The sequence below is a fragment of the Phyllostomus discolor genome, chromosome 3, assembly GCF_004126475.2.
Source record: "Phyllostomus discolor isolate MPI-MPIP mPhyDis1 chromosome 3, mPhyDis1.pri.v3, whole genome shotgun sequence".
Classification (NCBI taxonomy): Eukaryota; Metazoa; Chordata; class Mammalia; order Chiroptera; family Phyllostomidae; genus Phyllostomus; species Phyllostomus discolor.
Genome location: NC_040905.2, coordinates 142031730 through 142053243, shown reverse-complemented (window position 1 = coordinate 142053243; position 21514 = coordinate 142031730). Strand labels below are relative to the sequence as shown.

Genomic DNA, 21514 nt, shown 5'->3' with positions numbered 1-21514 from the left:
TCTATTTTTTCTGATCAAAGTATTACTAACCCAGCTTTTCCCCCCTCGTCATTTTGACTGGAATATTTTTTTCCCAGTCCCTTTACTTTCTGTCTGTGTAGGTCTTTTGTTCTGAGGTGGGTCTCTTGTAGGCTGCATATGTGCAGGTCACATATGATTGCCCTTTCAGTTACCCTATGTCTTTTGATTGGAGCATTTAATCCATTTACATTTAAGGTTATTATTGATAGGTACTTATTCATTGCCATTTTTTCCATTTGTAGCTGTGTTCCTCTTTCTTTTCCTTCATCTTCTCAATGCAGTCCCTTTAGCATGTCTTGCAGTGCTGGTTTGGGGAGGAGTACTCTTTCAGCCTTCTTTTGTCTTGGAAGCTCCTTATTTGGCCTTCCATTTTAATTGAGAGCCTTGTTGTATAGAGTAGTCTTAGTTGCAGGCCTTTGGTTTTCATTACTGGAAATATTTCTTGCCATTCCCTTCCGGCTTATAATGTTTCTGTTGAGAAGTCAGCTGCTAGCCTAATGGGAGCTCCTTTGTATGTTCCTATCAGTTTCTCCCTTGCTGCCTTTAAGGTTCTCCCTTTGTCTTCAACATTTGACATTTTTATTATGATGCATCTTGGAGTAGGCCTCTTTGCATTCATCCTGTTTGGGACCCTTCATGCTTCCTGAACTTCATGAGTTTCCCTCTCACCAAGTTAGGGAAGTTTTCTGTCATTGTTTTTTCAAACAGATTTTCTATCCATTGCTCCTTTTCTTCTCCTTCTGGTATTCCTATGATGCAAATGTTGTGACATTGCATGTTGTCCTGAAGTTCCCTTAAACTCTCCTCATACTTTTTTATCTTTTTTCATTTTGCTGCTCTTCCTGGGTATTTCTATCTACCTTGTCCTCCACCTTGCTGATTTGTCTCTCTGCTTCATCTGGCCTACTTGTAATTCCTTCTAGTGTATTTTTTACTTCAGATATTGTATTCATTATTTCTTCCCGGTTCTTGTTTTTAGTTCCTCGGTCCTTTTTCATGCTGCTACAGTTCCCACTAAGTTTCTTGTAGTTCCCACTGAGTTTCTTCTAGCTCCCACGCTGTTCTTTAAAGTTGTTGCTGAGTTTCTTGAGCATCCTTATAACCATTTTTTTAAAATTCTATGTCTGATAGATTGCTTGCCTCAATTTTGTTTAGCTCTTTTTCTGGGGATTCCTTCATTCCTTTCATTTGGGGCTTCTTTCTTCATCTCTCCATTTTAGGTGACCCTTCTTGTTTGTGTCTGTATCTCAGGATGCTCTGCTTTGTCTGCCTGTTTTTGTGGGATGGCCTTATATGGTAGGAGTTCTGTGGGGCTCAGGGATGCAGTCTCTTTGATCTCCTTATTTGAATGCTCTGGGGTTACCCTATATTCAGTTTGTGTGGACTCTCTTATTGTATTGGGCTTTGCTTGTTGGTGGCTCATTGGTGTTCTCCCTTCAGCTGGCTTACTGGTAGTTACCACTCACATGGCATCTTGTATGCTGTTATACAGGTATTGGTTAACAAAGCAATACTACCAGAAAAACAAACCCATACCAGCTGAAAAGCCCCCTTCCACATCCTCAATATCAACAACAATTGAGCAAAGGTTAATAAGGTGAAGAGAGGTTAAGAATATTATCAGATAGAAAAAGGGTTTATAAAATGACTAAAGGAGGGAGAAATACTTTGAGCAGGACGAGAAATTATGAGAGTAGGGAACAGAAACAAGATGAAGAAAGGACGAGAACAAACTTTAAAATGTAAGTAATACACAGAGGGGTGATGGCAAAAATTGAGTAAAAAAAGGGAAGAGTAAACTATGAGGTTTGAAGTAAAATTAAAAAGGTATTGAACCAACAGGAACAAAATTGGAGAAAAACCAAGCACAACCAATAACAATGACAACTGAGTAAAGATTGATAGTGGTAGAAAGGGAGTAAGAATATTATATAAAAGAGAAAGGTGAATATGAGATGCCTACTGTAAAGCAAAATGATTTTGAGAGGATAGGGGAGGAGAACACTAAGAGTAAGGAGTATAGCCCAGGCTAAGAAAAGGAAAAAAATTAAAATAAAATTGCTAACTTAATTAATCAAGGGCAAGGGAAAGACAAAATGGAGTGAGACAGGGGACAGTATCCTATGGGATTTAAAGTACAAACAAATAGTGAACAAATAGGAGTTATGTTAGAGAAGAACAGCAATAACCATGATATCCTTGCCCAACTAGCCCCAATTTACAAAGGTGGAAAGGAAATAAGACTATTGTGAGAGGGGGAAAAACAATGTGACCTGACATAAGGAAGGATGAATGCTTTTGCAAGGATAGATGGTGGAGAAATAGTAAGAATAAGAAATAGGAATGTGGCATAGCATGGGAGAAAATAAAGTTTATAACAATTATAAGGAAAGTCAGAAAATGGCAAAATGGAGTAAGACCAGGGAAGGGTGCTATGTGGGATTTAGAATAACAATAATATGGAAAAATATAGTGTGAATAAAAATAATAAAAAACAAAAGACCAAGAATAGTGATATAGTTGGAATATGCATGAAGTAAAAGGAGAAGTATTAAAAGGCTATATGAAAGAGAAAAGAAAAAAGAAGGGAGGGAGGAAGGGAAAGGAGATAAAGAAAAAGAGGAAGGAGGGAATGGAAGGAAGAAAGAGAGAAAGAAAGAAAAGGAAAGGCATGAAGAAAGAAAGAAGCAAATAGACACATAAGTTCTGAGGAAGAGTGAGGTGAAATTCGTCTCAGTTGTTGGTGTTCACTTTCTGACTTATTTCTGTATCTATATGGTTTTTATCAGCTCAAGATCCTAGGGTAGAGTAGTCCAACTTCTGGCAACACTGCCTGTATCTCCTTCCCCTGCCTCTAGAGAGAGCTTCTGTTGTGATCGAGAGTTTGAGCCTTCTGTGTCTCCCCGCCAAAGCACTGTTCAGTCGTCTGGGAAAATTGTTGGTACGTTGCCTCTGCCCCTATACCTCTCGTCTTAGTCTGTCCTAGTTTATTTCCAATAATAAGTAGTTTCTGATTAAATAGCTGCCCATTTCACAGGGTAGATTGTGGGGAGGGACAATCTATGTAAGAATGCCAGATCTTTCTTGCTTGATGTAGGCTTCAGCTCTATGTGCAAACTGAGGCTGGGCAGTGCCCTGGATCCCCCTTGCTGCTCACCTTCTGAATCTTGCCTTTGATGACCTCAGTGAAATAGGGCCCAAGGACCCAGTGTACTTTGTCCCCCTGTGGGGAGTTCAAAATGGACCCTTTTAGACCTTCATCTTATCTTACTCTTATGGAAATGCCCACTGAAGGTTGTTAAACCTGTGCAGTCAATTCTGCAGATCCTCCATGTGCCTGCAGGTCATGGGGGCGTTGGGCTCAATTTTCCCTTCCTGATGGTTCTGCCAAGAAAGGGGGCCCACTCTGGCCTTCAGTAATCACAGGTGCACAGTTCCCAGCCCAGTGCCCTCACTGCACTCTGGCCTGCACTCCCCACTCTGCTCCACTGTGTGGACTGGGGTCCAAGAAACCACCTATCTTTGCATCCCTTTGATCAGTCCGCCAGGTGCACTGAGTGGGAGCAAATCTCACCCACAATTTTTTCTTCTTTTCGGTTGGGCTGCTGCATGGGAGTTCCTGCTCAGAATGCCTCAGCTTGCCTTTTTAAAAAAAGTCTCTGGGTGCTCACACTGCAGCACTGAGCCACTGTTGGGCTTCCCATATACTCTGCCTCTCCAGTAAGTCAAGAGTCTGTCTCAGCCACGGGCAGTCACAGCCCTGTTTCATTCTCCAGCTCTAGGTGCAGACGGTATTGCTCCCACTCTCTGGTACTGTCCCAGTATGCCTCCACAGCCACAGCTAGGGTGTGGTGTTGCTGTGTGTGTAGCCTTTTTCTTCCTGGTGATTTTGTGTATCTAAGTCGATCTAGATACTTTCGGGGATTTCTGCCCTGGCGGGTATGGAGCCACTTAGGCTGCTCTCTCTGCTTGAGCTATCCACAAATGCTGGAACCTCAGCAGCTGGTAGTGGCCCCATTCCTGGAGACTTTCCTCCTCCACCTAGAAAACCTCCTTACTGCCCATTTTGAAGGATCCTCTATACTCTGGCTTCTAAACCTTGTGTCAGCTAAGATTCTGTTGGCTGTTCACTTTGTGTTTTGGAAGATCAGCCAAGTGTCTTGAGTTGGGTGCCAGAGCAAGTGAGCTTGTTTCCTACCTACTTCATCTCCGTCTTCCTCATAGACTGGGTATCTTACAACAGCAGCAGTTTATTGTTCACAGTTCTGGAGGCTAGGAAGTCCTAGATCAAGGCATGAGTATGGTTCCTTTCTGGTGAGGGCCCTCTTCCTGGTTCATACCTGGTGCCTTCTTGCCTGTGTCTTCACATTGTGGAAGGGCCCAGGGAGCTCTGTGGGATCTCTTTTAAGGGCACTAATCTTATTCATGAGGGCTCTCTCCTTATGACCTAATCACCTCCCAAAGGTCCCACCTTTGGTGGTAATAATACCATTACCTTAGGGGATTAGGATTTAACATGAATTTTAGAGGGTTGAAAACATTCAGATGATAGCAATGGTTAACATAAATTTCTTCATCTACTTTTTAAAAAAGATTTTATTTACTTATTTTTTTAGGAAGAGTGAAGGGAGGGAGAAATAGAGGGGGAGAAATGCCAATGTGCAAGAGAGACATTGATCGGTTTCCTCTTGCACACCCTCAACAGCGGACCTGGCCCGCACCCAGGCATGTGCCCTTATAACAGAATTTACCCGGCAGACTTCTGGCCAACAGGCTGGCGCTCACAGTACTGATTGAGTGCCAGCTGATTGAGGCACACCAGCCAGGGCAGATGAGCTGTTTTGTACACACACATAGTACATATTATTTTGTCCCCAAAATTTATCAACAATAATCTCTTTGAGAGCAAGGATAATAATTAACCAAAAATACCCAAATTCTGTAATGCCAAATATACTGTAATGTCACCTCTTCATGTATAATAAATATTTAATGAAGAATAGGATGTTAAAATATAATGATAAAACATTTGAAAGGTCAATATAATTCTTGTGTTGATAAAAAACAGAGAAATTGCTCTTCAGTTATCATTTGATGCTGCTGTAAAGTGCTGCCTTAACACATAGTAGAAGGTTCTTCCCTTTTACAAAGAAAATTCCATAGTCATGTGAACAAGCTCTTTACTTGAAAACTTTTCTTTTTGTTGTAGTTGTCTTTCTGGTTTTCAACAGTTTAGGGTAAATGCTTATCACTTATTGTGTATACTCTCCTAGGTACCTAAAGAATAAGAATAAGCTATACCCCATTGAAGACTTTCTGCATTTATAACATTTAGGTCCTCATTTATTCATCATTTACTACAAAGTTATATAATACCCAGGTCAGACTTATAAATATTATATGTACATGTTTCATAGATATTTTATCCAACAAAATAAATCACAGATTATAAGTCTGAGAATGTCATAGGTTTTTATGTGTATTTGGTTCATTTGGTTAAAAAGTTGTTAAAATATGATAGTTTGTGCTGAAAATGTCAGCAGTTTCAAACTTAATGTGTGAGGCTGAGTAAAATGTGTTCTCCTGACCCTTTTAAGAAGAAATTTAAATTAACAACAAAAGTTATTTTTATGATGTTTACTTTTCTGTTCATCAGGAGCATAGATTTATTTTATGTGTTAATCAGATAAGCAAAATCTCAGTAACACAAGCATCTACTTGACACTCCTCATTCAAAGGGAGCAGGAAATGCCATACTAGCAAAGGCAAGTGTATAAAACTTCTGTTTTCATTCTCTTCTATTTTAGTGCCATCATTTAGTGTTGTATGACCATCTGGTTTATTATAGAACACCTATTGATAATAAGTTTGTTATAATATATAGCCTCGATATATTACTGAAATACTTAAGACACTTGGTTTTAATTCAGTTTCACAAAGCTGCATGAACTAAAGATTCTCTTCTAGTTATGATGTCTATACTTTTCTAGTTTGGTATTAGTTAAAATCAGTTATCTTTTAAAAACATGTGTAATTGAATTTTAAACCCATTTATTTATTTTGTTTAGTTAGAAATTTATCAAATACCCAATACTCATTTGTAATATAAGTACAAATTGAATATGAGATTAATTTAGTCTTTGCTGATTTATAATTATATTTTATTTTACTCTGCTCCTCAAATATTAATATTTGCTTAAATTATGAAATATTTTGGTAAAATGATAGATTATTCAGGAAAAGATGCCTCATGTTTCAATTATCTCATAATTGAGATAGAAAACAGTGAACTGTAATTGTTAATATCTGTTAGGAAATATTACATGTAAAGTACTTATATTCTTTATTGAAAACAAGTTTCAATAAACACAAGTAAATTTGCATGATAAATGAGTTTGTTTTTCTATTTCACAAGTATATCATCCTAAACAGTTTTTATTTTCCTCGATACACATTTGAACTGAATTTAGTATTGATATGACCCTTAAAATGACTATTCTGCAGAATTGACTATATCTACATTATTTTTAGTCTCTTTTTCCCTAAAGAAGTACCAAGTAGATATACATTTTAAAAACTGTATTATACCCTGGCTGGCTGGCGTAGCTCAGTGGATTGAGCATGGGCTGGGAACCAAAGTGTCCCAAGTTCGATTCCCAGCCAGGGTACATTCCTGGGTTGCAGGCCATAACCCCCAGCAACCGCACATTGATGTTTCTTTTTCTCTCACTCTCCCTCCCTTCCCTCTCTAAAAAAAATAAATAAATCTTAAAAAAAAAACAAAAACAAAACTGTATTATAGAGAAATTTGAACACATTCAAAAATAAAAGTGTACTAGAATCCTACGTACCCATGTTCTAGCTCCATCAGTTCATATCCAACCCTGTTCCATCCACACCTTTAGTCATTGGTCCCTTTTCTGTTTTGTGATGAAAATCTAAAATATTTCACCCATAAATATATTTTAGTGTTTTAGAGAAACTTTCCTATAAAAGATATAGAGAAATACATTTAACCTTCCCACATATGATAAAGTTTGTTACAGTTTTTAATGTCACTGTTTGCATTAATTCAATAAAATTATGTTACAGACAATTGATTATAAGGAATTGGCAAATAATTTACTTTTAGACTCTTCTATAATAGTCTTAAGGCCAGTGTTTTCCAAACTATATTCTTTGGACCCTTATTGTGCTATGACCTCTTAGTAGGCATCCCTTGAAGAAAGAATTTGGTTGTCAGATAAGGTTGGAAAATTCTTGATACTTTGCTTTTGAAGAGTAGAGAGTAGTTAGGCTTAGTAAAGCTTCAGATAAATCTTATAGTAAAGAATCTTGTTTCAGTTTGTTTAAACCCAGTATCTCCTGTAGTAATTTGATCAGGTATCTTTTTCCCCCCATAAATACTTCTCAATATCTCTATGGAAATTAATGTTCTAGAAAACAATTTGGGAAAAATTCCTTCATCTTTAGGATCCCAAACAACTGTTCATGGACATCGAAAGATTTCTTAGTCATAAAACAGATTAATTTGAATAAAAATCCCTCAAAGAGAGGCAGAAATACGTATTTTTTAAAAAATGAGATTTATAGATAATTATGATACCCACTTAGGAAGCCACCATACTATTCAATTGTGACAATTCTGCATTATGGTGACAGTGTTTCTTTATAACCCAATTAGTAGTAAGTTATTAGGGATTGTGCCCCAGACATTGTGCTGTGCTTTAAATTGCTACTAAATTTTCAGGAAATTTATTGTGCTAATTCAGGAAGCATTTAAAAAGTGTTTTTCCATTCTATGAATTCATTCTCTGAACATAAAAAAGTGAATCCAAGCATATTGTCAATTTAAGGTATCTCTGTTCCTTACTCTGATTGAATTATATCAAATATCTTGTAATATGAGAAACACTTTATTTTAAATCATGAAAATTTATTTTAGGTATCATTTTTACTAGTATTTATGGTTTTCTGACAACTTCTGACAATAGTAATGCTAGTATTATAACTGTTAGCTACTGAGAAGTGTCAGTTACTGTGTTTGGACTTTTTCAATAACAACTAGAAAAACATAATTTTATGATATTTATGAATGTTGCAAGTAATATGAAGGTCTACTAGCAATAGTTTGCTATGCTATATGTGAAAATCTCCATGTTTAAACTGGGAGTGAATTGATAACATTTTTTATAGAATCAAACATTGAAGTTAATTTTCTTCACATAATTCATGAGTATCTATATATTTGTCTTCAATAAACCCATCATCATCTACTGCAAATGAATTTAGTTGTTCAAATGTTACTGTAGTATCTTCGGAGATTGGATCTGGTATCTGTGAAAGAGCACTTGGATTTTCAATAAAATCATCTTCATAGGTTTCTTCTTCATGCTCTTCCAGACGATGATGATTGTAACTAAGCAGGAAATTATACCATATTGGGCATTTGATAGCAATAAAAATGAGGAGTGAAGTCATCAGTACAGTTACTACAACACCAACAAGAAAAGTCCAGCTTTTTCCAGGAGGTTCATGTTCTTAAATGGGAGAGAGAGGGGAGACATTTTGTTAAATTGACAAAAAAAATTACATATCCTAATAACTCCCCAGTATTGGTATTAGAAATGAATGTACCTTATACTTTTCCTTAAGTGAAAGTCACTAAAACTATAACGTAAGTATATTTCATACAGTGATAAAAGAATACCTTTTTTTCTAAATAAATCCTGTCTTTGCAGGTATTGTTTATCCATTCACCTAGGAACATTGTTGCTTTATACCTGTTAAGAACTGTGACTTGACTAATTAAAATTAAGGCTGAGAAGTTAAATAATTTGCCTAGTAGCATTTCGCTGGTAACTAGCAAGAGCCTAGTTTGAAAACTGAGTATTTTGTAAATCTTTTGTTGAGATGAGGAATTGTACTTTTACATTGTTTTTAGTAACGTATTATGTAGAAAAATAATGAGCACTACCTTAGTTTATTTAGTATGCTATCTTCAGCTACGTTAATATTCAAAACCAGTACATTACCTGAATTTGTTAAGTTCTTCAAAGAGCTATTAAATGTTGAATTGCTAATGGACTGGAAATTAATATAAAGGTCCGCCATTACAGGTAAAGGAAATGTTGAGTAGCAGTCTGTATTATAAGGTACTGTTTTGATACTGTAGCACTTCAGGATATCTGGGTAGCTGCACGTGGTGATGTTCTCATTTTCTAGTAAATCAAAAGGAATAAATTCAGATTTATTATTGAAAATGAAATTATGGTTAACATTTTATAATTATTTTTTACAAACTTTTTTTGACATATGGGATTATTAGATACTGTAAGAAAGTAACTCATAATGTTACCTAGCAACACAAAGAAGAGATGCACAATCCTGTTCATAAAGTTATTTTATAAATATAGTTGAAATTCAGTATCTGTTTATTACTTACTTTATGTTAATAAGATGTTATGAATAAGATTGTGCTGGAAAAGCCTGGATCTCAGGCAGAGCATCCCTTGCAGTTAACAAAGGGAACCTGTTTTCACCTACTCTCTGGCAGGATATCCTAAGAAAAGCAAGTACTTGAAAAAATTATTCTCAAGTATTGAAAATGTAAACTTATTATGTGAAGGACAGTATCATTTCACATATGTAGAACACAAATTTCTTATTTTCTCTCTTTTTTTTCTGGAAAGGCAAAGGGAGAGTATCTGTTCAATAATTACTTTTCAGTGTTTCTTCCTGTTTCCCTTAAGCACTAGTAGTTTCCTTTTCTTTAAAAATGAAATGACTCTTCTGGTCAAGATGGTGGCATAGGTAAACACAGCTCACCTCCTTGCATAACCACATCAAAATTGTAACTAAACTATAGAACAACCATATTCAGAACCATCGGAAATTGGGTTGAATGGAAGTCCTACAACTACAGAATTAAAAAAGAAGTCACGCCCTGGCTGGCATAGCTCAGTGAATTGAGCGTGGGCTGCGAACCAAAGCATTGCAGGTTCGATTTCCAGTCAGGGCACATTCCTGGGTTGCAGGCCAGGTCCCCAGTGGGGGCCATATGAGAAGCAACCACACATGGATATTACTCTCTCTTTCTCCCTCCCTTCCCCTCTCAAATAAATAAATAGATAGATAGATAGATAGATAGATAGATAAAATCTTAAAAAGAGAGAAAGAAATGGGCTTTCCCTTTAAAAAAAAAAGAAGTCACATCGAGACTGGTAGAAGGGGAAGAAGCATGGAACAGCCTGGTGTACCACCCATGGTGACTGATAAAAAGGAGGGATATCTCAGGAGTGAGGGGTCCCAGCTCCACACAAGGCCCCCCAGCCCAGGTTTCCAGTGCCAGGAAGGTAGGTCTGCATAACTTGGCTGTAAAAACCAGCAGGGATTGAGACTGTGGAAGACAGAAACTGCTAGAATCCCAGACAGTTCCTCCTAAAGGGCCCATGCAAAGACAATTGAAATTACTCCCTCTGAGCTCCAGTTGCTGGGCCAGCAGTTTGAAAGGCATCAGAGACATATGGGGAGAAAGTAAATTATCTGGAATCAAAGCAAGAGCTGGGAAGAAGCTTTCTTTCAGACAGAAGTGCTGGCAGAAGACATTGTTCTTTTTCTGAGCCCTCCCCCAACTTAGCCAGCAGGCAGGCACCATATCTGAGACTCCATCAACCTGGCTTACACTGTTTGCCCATGCTGATGATTCCCTGAGGCCCTGTCCCACCTGACTTTTAGGTCCACTGAAGCTGTTTCCAGTAGTGGCTTTTCAATATGAATGGCTTGTCTTGGCCCATGTTTCAGATTTTCCTGCATTCTCTCAAACAAGCAGCATCTGGCTTTAGCAAGCCCCATGCCTGTTATTAAGTTGCCCCAGGCCTGGCACTAGCAGCAGCTGGTGTTGGTCTACTATGTGACCTCACCTGGGCACCTACAAATCCAGCACAAGTAGCAGCCATCTCCAGATCACTTTATAGCTAGTGCTGTGACCCAGGACAGAACACAGGTGGTGGGCGACTTCATATGTGCCATCAGCAATCAAGGCTCAACTAAAACAGAAGGATGTACACAACTCATACAGTGGGCACACCTTGAGTACTCAGCTTAGGTAATACAGGGGGCTGTGCCACTGGAACCTACAGGATACCTACTACATTATGCCACTTTATCAAGCCTGGGAGGCAAATAACTCCACCTAATACAAGGAAACAAACAGGGAGGCTACCAAAATGAGGACACAAAGAAATATAGCCCAAATGAAAGAATAGATCAAAACTCCAGAAAAAAGCTGAACAAAACGGAGAAAAGCAAAATTAAAGACATTGGTTATAAGGATGCTCAAGGAACTTAGTGAGGACTCAAAAGCATAAAATAGATCCAGTCAGAAACAGAAGATACACTAATTGTAATAAACAATTTACAGGGAATCAAAGGAGAGTGAATAAAGCCAAGAATCATACTTACAACTTGGAATGTAAGAAAGCAAAAAACCAATCAGAACAGCAAGAACAAGAAAGATCAAAAAAAAAAAAAAAAGGATAGTGTAAGAAGCTTCAGAGACAACTTCAAATATACCAACATTCACATAATAGGGATACTGGAAGGAGAAGAGAAAGAGAAAGAAATTGGAAATCTATTTGAAAAAATAATGAAGGAAAACTTCCCTAACTTGGTTAAGGAAATAGATAAGCAAGTCCAGGAAGCCCAGAGAGTCCAAAGTAATTGGACCCAAGGAGGAACACACCAAAGCACATCATAATTACATTACACAAGATTAAAGACAAGGAATCTTATCTTAAAATTAAGAGAATCTTAAAAGCAGCCAGAGAAAAGAAGACAGTTATCTACGAAGGATTTTCTGTAAGACTATCAGCTGATTTCTCAGAGGAAACCTTGCAGGCAAGAAGGGGCTGGAAAGAAGTATTCAAAGGGAAGGGAATGCTAGTGTGAGGGTGCAGGGCAGAAGGGGTTAAAGGGGAGAAAATGGGACAACTGTAATAGAATAATCAATCAAATATATTTAAAAAATACAAATTGGTAGTTACAGAATAGTCACAGGGATGTAAAGTACAGCATAGGAAATAGAGTAGCCAAAGAACATATGCTAGACTGATGAACATTGACAGTAGTGTAGGGATCGCCTGAGGGAGTAGGGGCTCTGGGTAGAAGGAGGATAAGGGGAAAATTTGGGACCACCGTTATGGCATAGACAATATAATTTAAGCAAATACCGCAAGGAAAAAAATGAAATGAGGCTTTTTTTGGGTGAAACAACCAAATATCAATCATGTTTGGCTTTAATTTCAATTATGATTGCTTACCTAGTGTCACATTTGATGTGTTTAACCAGTTCTGCAAATTTAATAGAGTACAAGAGCAGTTCCATGGATTTCCATCTAAAATGATTAATTCCAGATGAAACAATGGTGGTCTATCTATGTAGCTCATCATATTGTCTTGTAGATTCAGAAGTTTCAGGTTTTTGAGGGGCACAAATATATTAGGATTCAGTTGTACTATTTTGTTTTGGCAGAGATATAACTGTTTTAGTTTATTTAAACCTATAAATGCACCCTGTTGAATTACATAGATGGAATTTCTACAGATATTTAAAATTTTCAGGTTGGAGAGGTTACCAAAACTATTATTATGTAATATGACAACATTGTTCTCAATCAAATAGAGCTCAGTGAGTAAATAATAGATCTGTAGAACACTTGTGTCCATAGTATTCAGAGTAATTTGGTTATAACTGAGATCAAGTATAGTAACATTTTTATTGATATCCTCTGGAATAAAAGAATAATTCTTTTCAGTGAAATTACATTTGACTTCCTAAAAAAGAAAAAAATAGAAATGCATTAATCAAAATATTAACAGAATATTCAAATTTTTGTATCCTGGCTCTTAGATATTGGAAGAAAATCATTTAGAAAAAATTTAATTTCTCAATGTGATGATTTGAAAAGGGAAAAGCAAATGTTTTTTTTTTTTATTGGGCTAAAGATTAAGGAAATGTTGAAACATTTGAGCAAGGAGATTCTAGTTTGTCATACAGTTATCTTCTAAGTATTATATAAATGTTACAGAAAGAAAGACTTGGTGTATTCCCAGTTGTATGTGTGGAAATGTATGGGGAATAGTAATTCAGTTAACTATTTCAGTATTTCAATGTGCAGGATTGACATATATAATGAGGAATTTTAAAATATGTAATTTTTAAAAATCTGATATTACTATTTTTTAATATTTTTCAATTGCAGTTGATATAAAAATTATATTAGTTTTGGGTGTACAACATAGTGATTAGAAATTTATGTAATTAAAGTAATCATCCTACCTGGTATCCATCTGACACCATACATTGTTCAAAATATGTACTTTTTAAAAATCAGCAGAGCTACCAATACTATTAATTAAGAAAAATATTTAATAAATAACTGTAGAGGCTTAATAGATCAAAATTTGGTGTTTTAAAAGAAAATATAACAAACTGAGTTGTGTATTGAATTTAAAGTGCTAGACAACTGAAGAAGTGTTCTTTGTGTGGATACAGATTCAAAGAAATAATTATTTTGATTGTTTTTGCCATTGAAATGTCCTCCCAATAATAATAATGCAACAAAAATTATTTTTTTCTCATAAAAGTACGTTAAAATTTTTTACATAGTAACTGATTTTTGTGTCTCAAAACTAATCTCTGATTTTATAGTGAAATTTTACAGATTTCTTCTTCAATCAGCTTTTAACAGTGTCAGTTTAAAAAAATGAAGACTGAAATTAGAATCTAGTTCAAAGATAAGAGATTTGGAATATACACAACTAACTAAAGAGATTATTATTAGTAATACTAGTAGTAGTAGTATAAGTATACTTTCTTCTACTGCTTTTGGATGTTTAAAATGTACCTCTGAAAATATTTTTACTATCTTTATTATAAAAACTTACTGTTTTAGAAGTCTTGCTTTCATCTGATAATAATAGCATGAAGAAGGGCCAGAATAAGATCGGGATGCATGTGGTTTTCATATTGCAGGCCTGATACAGAAGAGTGTATATTAATCTCAGTAGGAGACTAGAACATTAGAGATTATTGAGGACATTTTGATTTCCTTTTTTCTTTTAGTACTGTTTTTTTCTTAATATAGAAAATGTGAAACAACTAAATGTCCCTTCACCATCCCTGTACTCTAATCTTAACAAGCTGAAAAGCTCCTATGGGGAGCGAAAGCCAGTAATTGTTAGTGTCTCATTAGTTCCTAGATCTACTGAAAGGAACTTTAAAACAATTGAAGTAGTTGTACACTTTAAAATTTTAATGTATGTATACAAAATAAAATCCAGAATATATATTTATGTATATGTGTTTAAGTATATTCTTATATTGTTACTTCTTGATCTTTTTAGTTTTAGGTGTTCTTTATTGATATTATCCATTTACCTATAAGTGTGGGAGATGAGAGTTTTTAGCTTTTTCAAACACTCCCCACCTTTGTGTCTAACACAACAAATATAAACCTCTCTCTTCATTCTTCAAACATAATTACTTGTAATTTGGGTTAGATTAGAATTCAGAGTATCACAAATGTGTAAACACTATCAATGATTAAACCAGGTAACAGGATTACATTTCTGTTCCTGCTTATATTTTTTCACTAAAGTAATTGTACTGTTCTTTTAATATGCATAGTTTTTTTTTAAGGAAAGACTTTTTTAAGATTTTATTTATTTATTTTTAGAGAGGGAAGGGAGGGAGAAAGAGAGAGAGAAACATCAATGTGCGGTTGCTGGAGGTCATGGCCTGCAACCCAGGCATGTACCCTGACTGTGAATAGAACCTGCGACACTTTGTTTCGAAGCCCGCGCTCAATCCACTGAGCTATGCCAGCCAGGGCTGCTTAGTTTTGTTTTTTTTTTAAATGAATTTGTACCCAAACTCTTCCCTAACAAATTACTCAATAGTTTATGCACTATAGATATTTAATCTGTGTCATCTGCTTATAGTAATGTCTCCCAGAGCCCTCTGCCGTACTGTAACCTAAATGAGCTGATGACTAGGCCCTCTACATAGCTGTTGACTTCCACACTCTCTCTCTCCCCTCATCATAGAAATTCCCTTTTGTATTTATTACTGGATTCCTGTTTTCTAGAATGCCCTATCTTGGATTATAGTCCTTTTTTTTTTAATGGAGTTTCCTGCAATAGCTTCATGAGAAGGTCTATAGGCAGGAAATTTTTAGACCTTGAAAGATAATTTGGCTAGAAATAAAGCTGTAAGTAGGAAATAATTTTTCCTCAGATTATTGGTAACATTGCCCATTATCTTTGGATGTCTAGTATTACTGTTAAGAACTATGATGCTGTCTTTCTAATTTTTTATCCCTTTATATAACTTGCTTCTTAACCCTCAAAACTTTTAAAATCAATATTTTGAAATTTCATGATTGTTTGTGAGAGTCTATTTTCATGAATGAAACTGGGCATTTGGTAGGTGCTTTCAATCTGGAATCTATGCCCTTTAGTTCTTAGAAATTGTCTGAATTAGTTCACTGAGGATATTGATAATTTTCTTCCTCATTTTTTAAGTATCATTTCTCTTCCTGGAACTCCTTTAATTGGGTGTTGGATCTCCTGGCATGATTGCTTAATTGTTAATTTTAACTCCTGTATTTCATTTTTGTGTGTTTTTACTGTGCTTTCTAGGAGATACCTTCAATTTTGTCTTTAAACTCAAAGTTTTCTTTTTCCAATCATTTTAATTCTAAGAGCTCTTTTTCCCTCCAAAAATTTTCTTTAATACTGTCCATGGTGTAAATTATTTCATTGTCTTGTATCTTTTTCTTATTTTTACTTAAATAGTAAATATGTGTCTTCATGTTATGCTTTTCCACTTTATTTTGGCCAGTATCCTTTATATTAGAGGCTTTCTGTCTTCATGTAGCTGTTAATATTTGACTTGGAACTTACAGATAAGACTAGAAACAAACAAAAATACGAATTGAAAACTGCACTTGTGTAGGTCTTATTAACTTTAAACCTTATTGAACTGTTTCCTTTGGGAATCCCTAAATGTCATTATCTTTACATCTTTTCTCTTGGGCTAGGTGGATTCCCCAAAGTGACGTTTCTGATTCACTGCCTGAACAGATAAGGCCAAGTGGCCAGCATTTTGAGAGCTGAATGGTAAAATAGGTGGATTTATCTCAATAATTAGTATTTAACTTATTTTTCCTTTTCTCAGCATAAAAGTTCTGCACTCACTTATACTTAGTGCTCAGATTCCCTTTGTTTTATTCTCTCCAGAGGAAAAGCCTTAATCTTCTGTTTGTGTGGGAGAGAAACTTTACCTGACTGGGCAGAGGCAGGGAAGAGGACTTTCAACTGTTTTAGCCCCTTTCTGTACTTCCAGAACACCTGGTGCTGCCAATTTCTGGGCAATTTAGGGGTTTTGCAGTGTAAGTAAGGTGGCTTCTCAGCTTTCCACACTGCTGGCTTGGGAAAATATAGCTTTCCCAATCAGTTTCCACTTAACTATTAACTTTCTGGTTTCTAGGTTTTATTGCTTTTGCCTCCTCTTTCATTCTTTGCTCTTATGGACTTATACTCCTTACTACCTTTCATTTACTTCTTAGTCAGGTTTGGGTCAGGAGTCATTGTTTAATGGGTACATTCAATATGCCATCTTTCACTAGAAGTTGCCATTTATTTGAGTAAATTCTTTTTGCTAAATAGTTGATGTCCATTTAGTGATTCCACTCATGATGTTAATGTTTCTTGTTTTTATGTGTGTTTTCAAAGTCAACACTAGAAACTATGCTGCAAACAAATAATCTGTTTGAAAGGTGTGAATATATCCTGTTAGTCATCCTTAGTGGTTTTCTAAAATTCAGGTCTTATTTTGAGCTTTTTTTACAGCATATGTTGCAATTAGTTACTTATAATTTTTAAGGAAAAGTTTATTCTACCAGAGCAGGAAGCAGAAAACTACTCAGAAGGAGCAAGACTGGTTATACTTTACTGAAGTCTGTTACCTCATTAGTAATGAGGTACTTACTTTGATACTAATCTGTTCTACTTAACGTACTCTTTCCCTTCAGTTGTTTATCTGCTGATGCTTATTCCCCTTCCACTTTCTCCCTTTCTGTAGTTAAATCAAATTTGTTAGGAAAAGTCACTATTCCTCCTAGATTTTATAACTTGAATGTAGATCACAATAGAACCCCTTTTAGAGTCAGAAATGAGTTCAAGATATCACTTATTTTAGACCATTGCTCACAAAAGGAGGTCCCTAAATCATTTATAAAGGCATTTTACCCATGTTTAGTGATCTCCAGGAATGTGTGCAGCCTCTTCATTGGCTTGTTTTAGCATTTCTCAATGGTGTAGGCATCTGACTGGTGTCTCTGGTAGAGTGCAGGTGTGTGTAAAGTAGTGATGAGTAAGGGAGAAGTGCATTTTTTTCAGAAATAAGTAAAATAGTGATCATTAAAGGAAGCAAATAGGCTACAAAGAAAATTAACTGAACTTAAATAAGGTGTTGATATGGAATAGAACTAGCTGAAAAAGGTAATAGAAGTCAGGCAGGACTGTAGCCTATGTGGAAATAGAGATAGAATCTTCTTGTATTTATTAGCTTTACCATCTATTTAATACTAATAATTACTTTCTCCAGTATGTTAAAAGATAAAATTATAAGAATTAGAAAAGAAATATTATTTTTCTATTTGATAAATGTGAAAGAAGTATATACTCAGAGCTTAAGTTGATTCTGTGCAAGAAGCATTCAACAATCTAAAGCCGTGAAATGCATTGATTGAGCCCCCTGTTCAATGGGGCATTTTGTGTATTTGTGAATCTTTTGAGAGAGGAAAGATTGAGAAGGGGTGGATATTGACCATGACACTGAATGGATAAATCTTCAGACAGCATAAAACATTTGCTAGCATTATTGGCTATCTTGAAGAAATCAAATTGGCGGAACAGCTAGTCAGTTGATGATGAAGAAATTGTTAAGTTAGTATACCGCATTTAATAAAAAATTGATTTAAATAGATGAGTGTTGTTACTACCTTCCCCCATAGGATTTTTCTCTCAATTTGAAATTTATTTTGAAATTTGGGTTTAAATTTAGTGATTAAAAAATAGAGAATATATAGAATATCAGTTTCTTTTAATTATTTCACAAATGAAGTGACCTTTTACATAGCCTACAACCTACATAGAGAAAAAAAAGCTTTACCCAAGAGGAAGTGGTAGATACTGTAAAAGAAACAGTGTTGTTCTTAGTACAGTTTTAAAGTTCAAATTTCTTAGGAGTTTTTGGTTATTTTCTTTATATGATTATATACTATGAAATAAAAGTATGCTAGATGTATTTTGGTTTTGTTAAATATATATAGAGAGTCTTGCCATTAAATATTTTAGATATTTATGCCAAAAATCAATGTATTTTGGAGTTAAATGTTAATTCATGATTAACTTCACTCCTGTGATTAACTATTTTATACATTTTTTTTGCAGTTTAAAAACTTTTATAATGGAAAATTTTAAGGAAAAAACCTCTGAGTAAAGAGAATAGTCATCACCAATTTCAACAATTACATACTGGTGGCCAGTATGTTTTTGTTATACAAATTTGTTTTTTAATTTAATGTCACTTCAGAATGCTGTGTGATTAACATATTTCAAAATAAAATGATTTAATAAATTTGATTGAATAGGTGAAACCTTTATTGAAAAACAAAAATAATCACTTTTTATTATATTATAGCATAATTTAGGAAAAATTTTTTGTCCAATCTAAGTTTAATGTTTCTGGAGTAGGGGTGTCAAACTCATTTTCACTGGGGCCACATCAGACTCATACTTGCCTTCAAAGAGCTAAATGTAGTTTCAGGACTGTATAAATGTAACTACTACTTAACTAGGGGGAAGGAGCTCAGTGCTGCCGCTGGGTAGAGACAAGGTGCGGGGCTGGATAAAACCAGGTGGAGAGCCGGATTTGGCCTGTGGGCCTTGTGTTTGCCACCTGTGTTCTAGAGTGTGTGAAAATATAATCACATTTCAGCTCTTTAATCATTAGTAAAGGCAAAGGTTTTGTACAGATTTAGCAAACAAATACGATTTTTAAAAAAATTCAACAGCCACCATACCTGTAAATATAAGACTTACCTTTACTTTCTTTTTTTCTCTCTGAGACTGGTGTGCTAAGGAATCTAATCTGTTTCTTCTGCACCATCGAAAAGAAAAGTATGTCATATGATTGCATTTCGCTTTGTTTTAACCTTTGTACCCAGTGACCAGCGGATTTAAAAAAAAGACAAAAACTAGGCTTCCTTAGCAAAAGATTGACTAGAAGAATAATTTCTTAAAGTCATCTTTGACTTCTTCAAAGTAATAAGTAAGGTGGTTTGTGTAACCTTTGTATTTAATGACTCTTAACAAATTTAAATATTAACAAATTTACTTTGTGAGTTAAAGCATATAATTTTGAAAATTCGTACTTTGAAAGACATACAGCTAAAGTGATTTAAGTGTTAGTCCTAAAGTTATTTTGTGTTTAGAAGCAAACAAGTTGAAAAGATACCACCAAGTTTAGTAGTCCTCTGAGTTTCTACTTTGTTATTTATTCATTTTTATGACACCGTCATTGGTGCTTTACTGCCAAGTTGTAACAGGAGCAAAGTGCTAAAAACATCAAAACATTTGACACTTGGCCATTATGTGGCCTTCAGAAAGTCAGTTACCTTCCTTGTGCTGTTAACTTCTCCTCTGTAAAAATGGAATACTGTACCTCAGTTCCCATCTAACTACACTGAGATATATCACGCAAAAACATGGTGGTGAGTCATTATTGGAGGTAAGTAATCATGGGACTCAGAATGAGTTAGTTTTAAAAGATTAGTTCCTCTAGGCCTTAGTATCCTTAATCTATGAAACAAAAAGATTGAAATAGTAATTTTTTTCTGCTTATAAGTTCTATGAGCCCATATAGCCATATATTGTAACAGCAGCAAACATACTTGTAACCTCAAACACTGTAGTAATTGAGGTTTAAAGTAAAGACACTACTCCTTGTCCTATAGTGAGACAAAAATAAAAATTCCAGGTACTCTGTTTCTTTGTGTTCATTACTCAATTATTATGATATGTTTATAGGAAGATTTCTGAGTTTACCTTATTTTAATAGGGTATGAGTGTGTTAAAGATTGAGGGGGCAATATGTGGATCTGTATCGCTTAGCTAGTGGTTGTGAAAACTGTGGAAATTAGAGACTACATGTGAAAGAGGTTAAATAGTAGATTTAAATAGTAGAATAGTAGAGATTAAATAGTAGGATAATCATATTTTGAAAATTAAAATATAATTTAATAGAATTAAAATAGAATTTATGTTATTGGGACTAAAATTCATCTTCAGGAAATCTTTTTATATGTTGATTTTGAAGTATTTACATGATAACTAGCATCTTTTTCTATTTTTTCAGAATTTTTGTTCTATTGATAATTGACTTTGCACAGGGTAGTAAGAGGCACATCAATGGTATTGTTGTTATATAATAAAGATTACTTTGGGGGGAAAATTATTATTTTGCTAAAATACAGTTGATAATATGTGGAATACCATTTTAATTAAAGCAAATAATGGGGAATTTAAGCAAAATATGTTAATCTAAAGCTATGATTTTTAAAAAAATCAAATTGTAATATAGGTCTCCCTACTTCCAGTTCAGTCAGAGCTGTGCTACTTTATATGATTTACATGGTAAACTTCCATACAAGATTTCACTTGATCAAATAATTCTGTGGCTAAAAATGTTTGAAAACAACTATTCTAATATTTAACTATCTTAATTTGTTTTGAGAGTATGATAGCAAAAAAATGTAAATACATCCTCATATGTAGAAAGCTTTAATGACTTTCTGTAAAAATCTTTATGTTTTCTTACAAGAATGTAAGCAAAATGGAGAGTAAAGAAATAGAAGCATTTGGGGGTTGAGAAGAGAAAGATGTAAAATAAGTCTGCTGATGGGGGCCACATTATGTACAGGTCACATAGAATTATTTTGTACATCTGTAAGGACTTTTAGATCATGCATTAGGATTGAATGAATTTAAGTACCCTATTTAATTGAGACCAGCACATAAGTAAAATTAACTGATGGTTTTTTCCCCCTCAGTATAGTAAGGAATATTGCATACTTTTGATTTCAGGAAGGAGAAACAAATTCGAAGTGTAGAAGAGGAGATTGAACAGGAAAAACAAGCAGCAGATGGCATTATCAAAAATATGTCTCCTGAAAAACAAATCAAGTACATAGAAATGAAAACCACAAATGAGAAATTATTACAGGTAATACTAATTAGTACTTTGACCCAGGCATATAGCAGTCTTGCTGCTGTGGGCAGCATCAGCATCCCCTGAGAGCTTGACTAGACTTACTGATCCGTCATTTTCACAAGGTCTCCACATGATTCGTATGGACATTTAAAT

The 21514-nt window shown here is 35.0% G+C and overlaps 2 protein-coding genes across 7 annotated transcripts in view; one reads left to right on the top strand and one right to left on the bottom strand.

Moving 5' to 3' along the window:
• Positions 1-21514, top strand: part of IFT74 (intraflagellar transport 74) — a 108241-nt gene that overhangs the window by 21058 nt on the left and 65669 nt on the right. For all 5 annotated transcript variants that reach the window (XM_028516837.2, XM_036021530.1, XM_036021532.1 and 2 more), the window contains one exon: positions 21235-21373. In XM_028516837.2, coding sequence (XP_028372638.1) covers positions 21235-21373 — 139 coding nt within the window. The remainder of the gene's footprint in view (positions 1-21234; positions 21374-21514) is intronic.
• Positions 7592-14715, bottom strand: LRRC19 (leucine rich repeat containing 19). Of its 2 annotated transcripts, XM_028516858.2 has the most exons (4): positions 13969-14715; positions 12342-12855; positions 9057-9242; positions 7592-8561 (listed from the first exon to the last, which is right to left on the bottom strand). In XM_028516858.2, exons 1-4 carry the CDS (start codon positions 14047-14049, stop codon positions 8233-8235), a joined length of 1110 nt encoding a protein of 369 aa, XP_028372659.1. In that variant the 5' UTR covers positions 14050-14715; the 3' UTR covers positions 7592-8232. The 2 variants fall into 2 exon arrangements, with proteins under 2 accessions (XP_028372659.1, XP_035877427.1); XM_036021534.1 differs by lacking the exon at positions 9057-9242.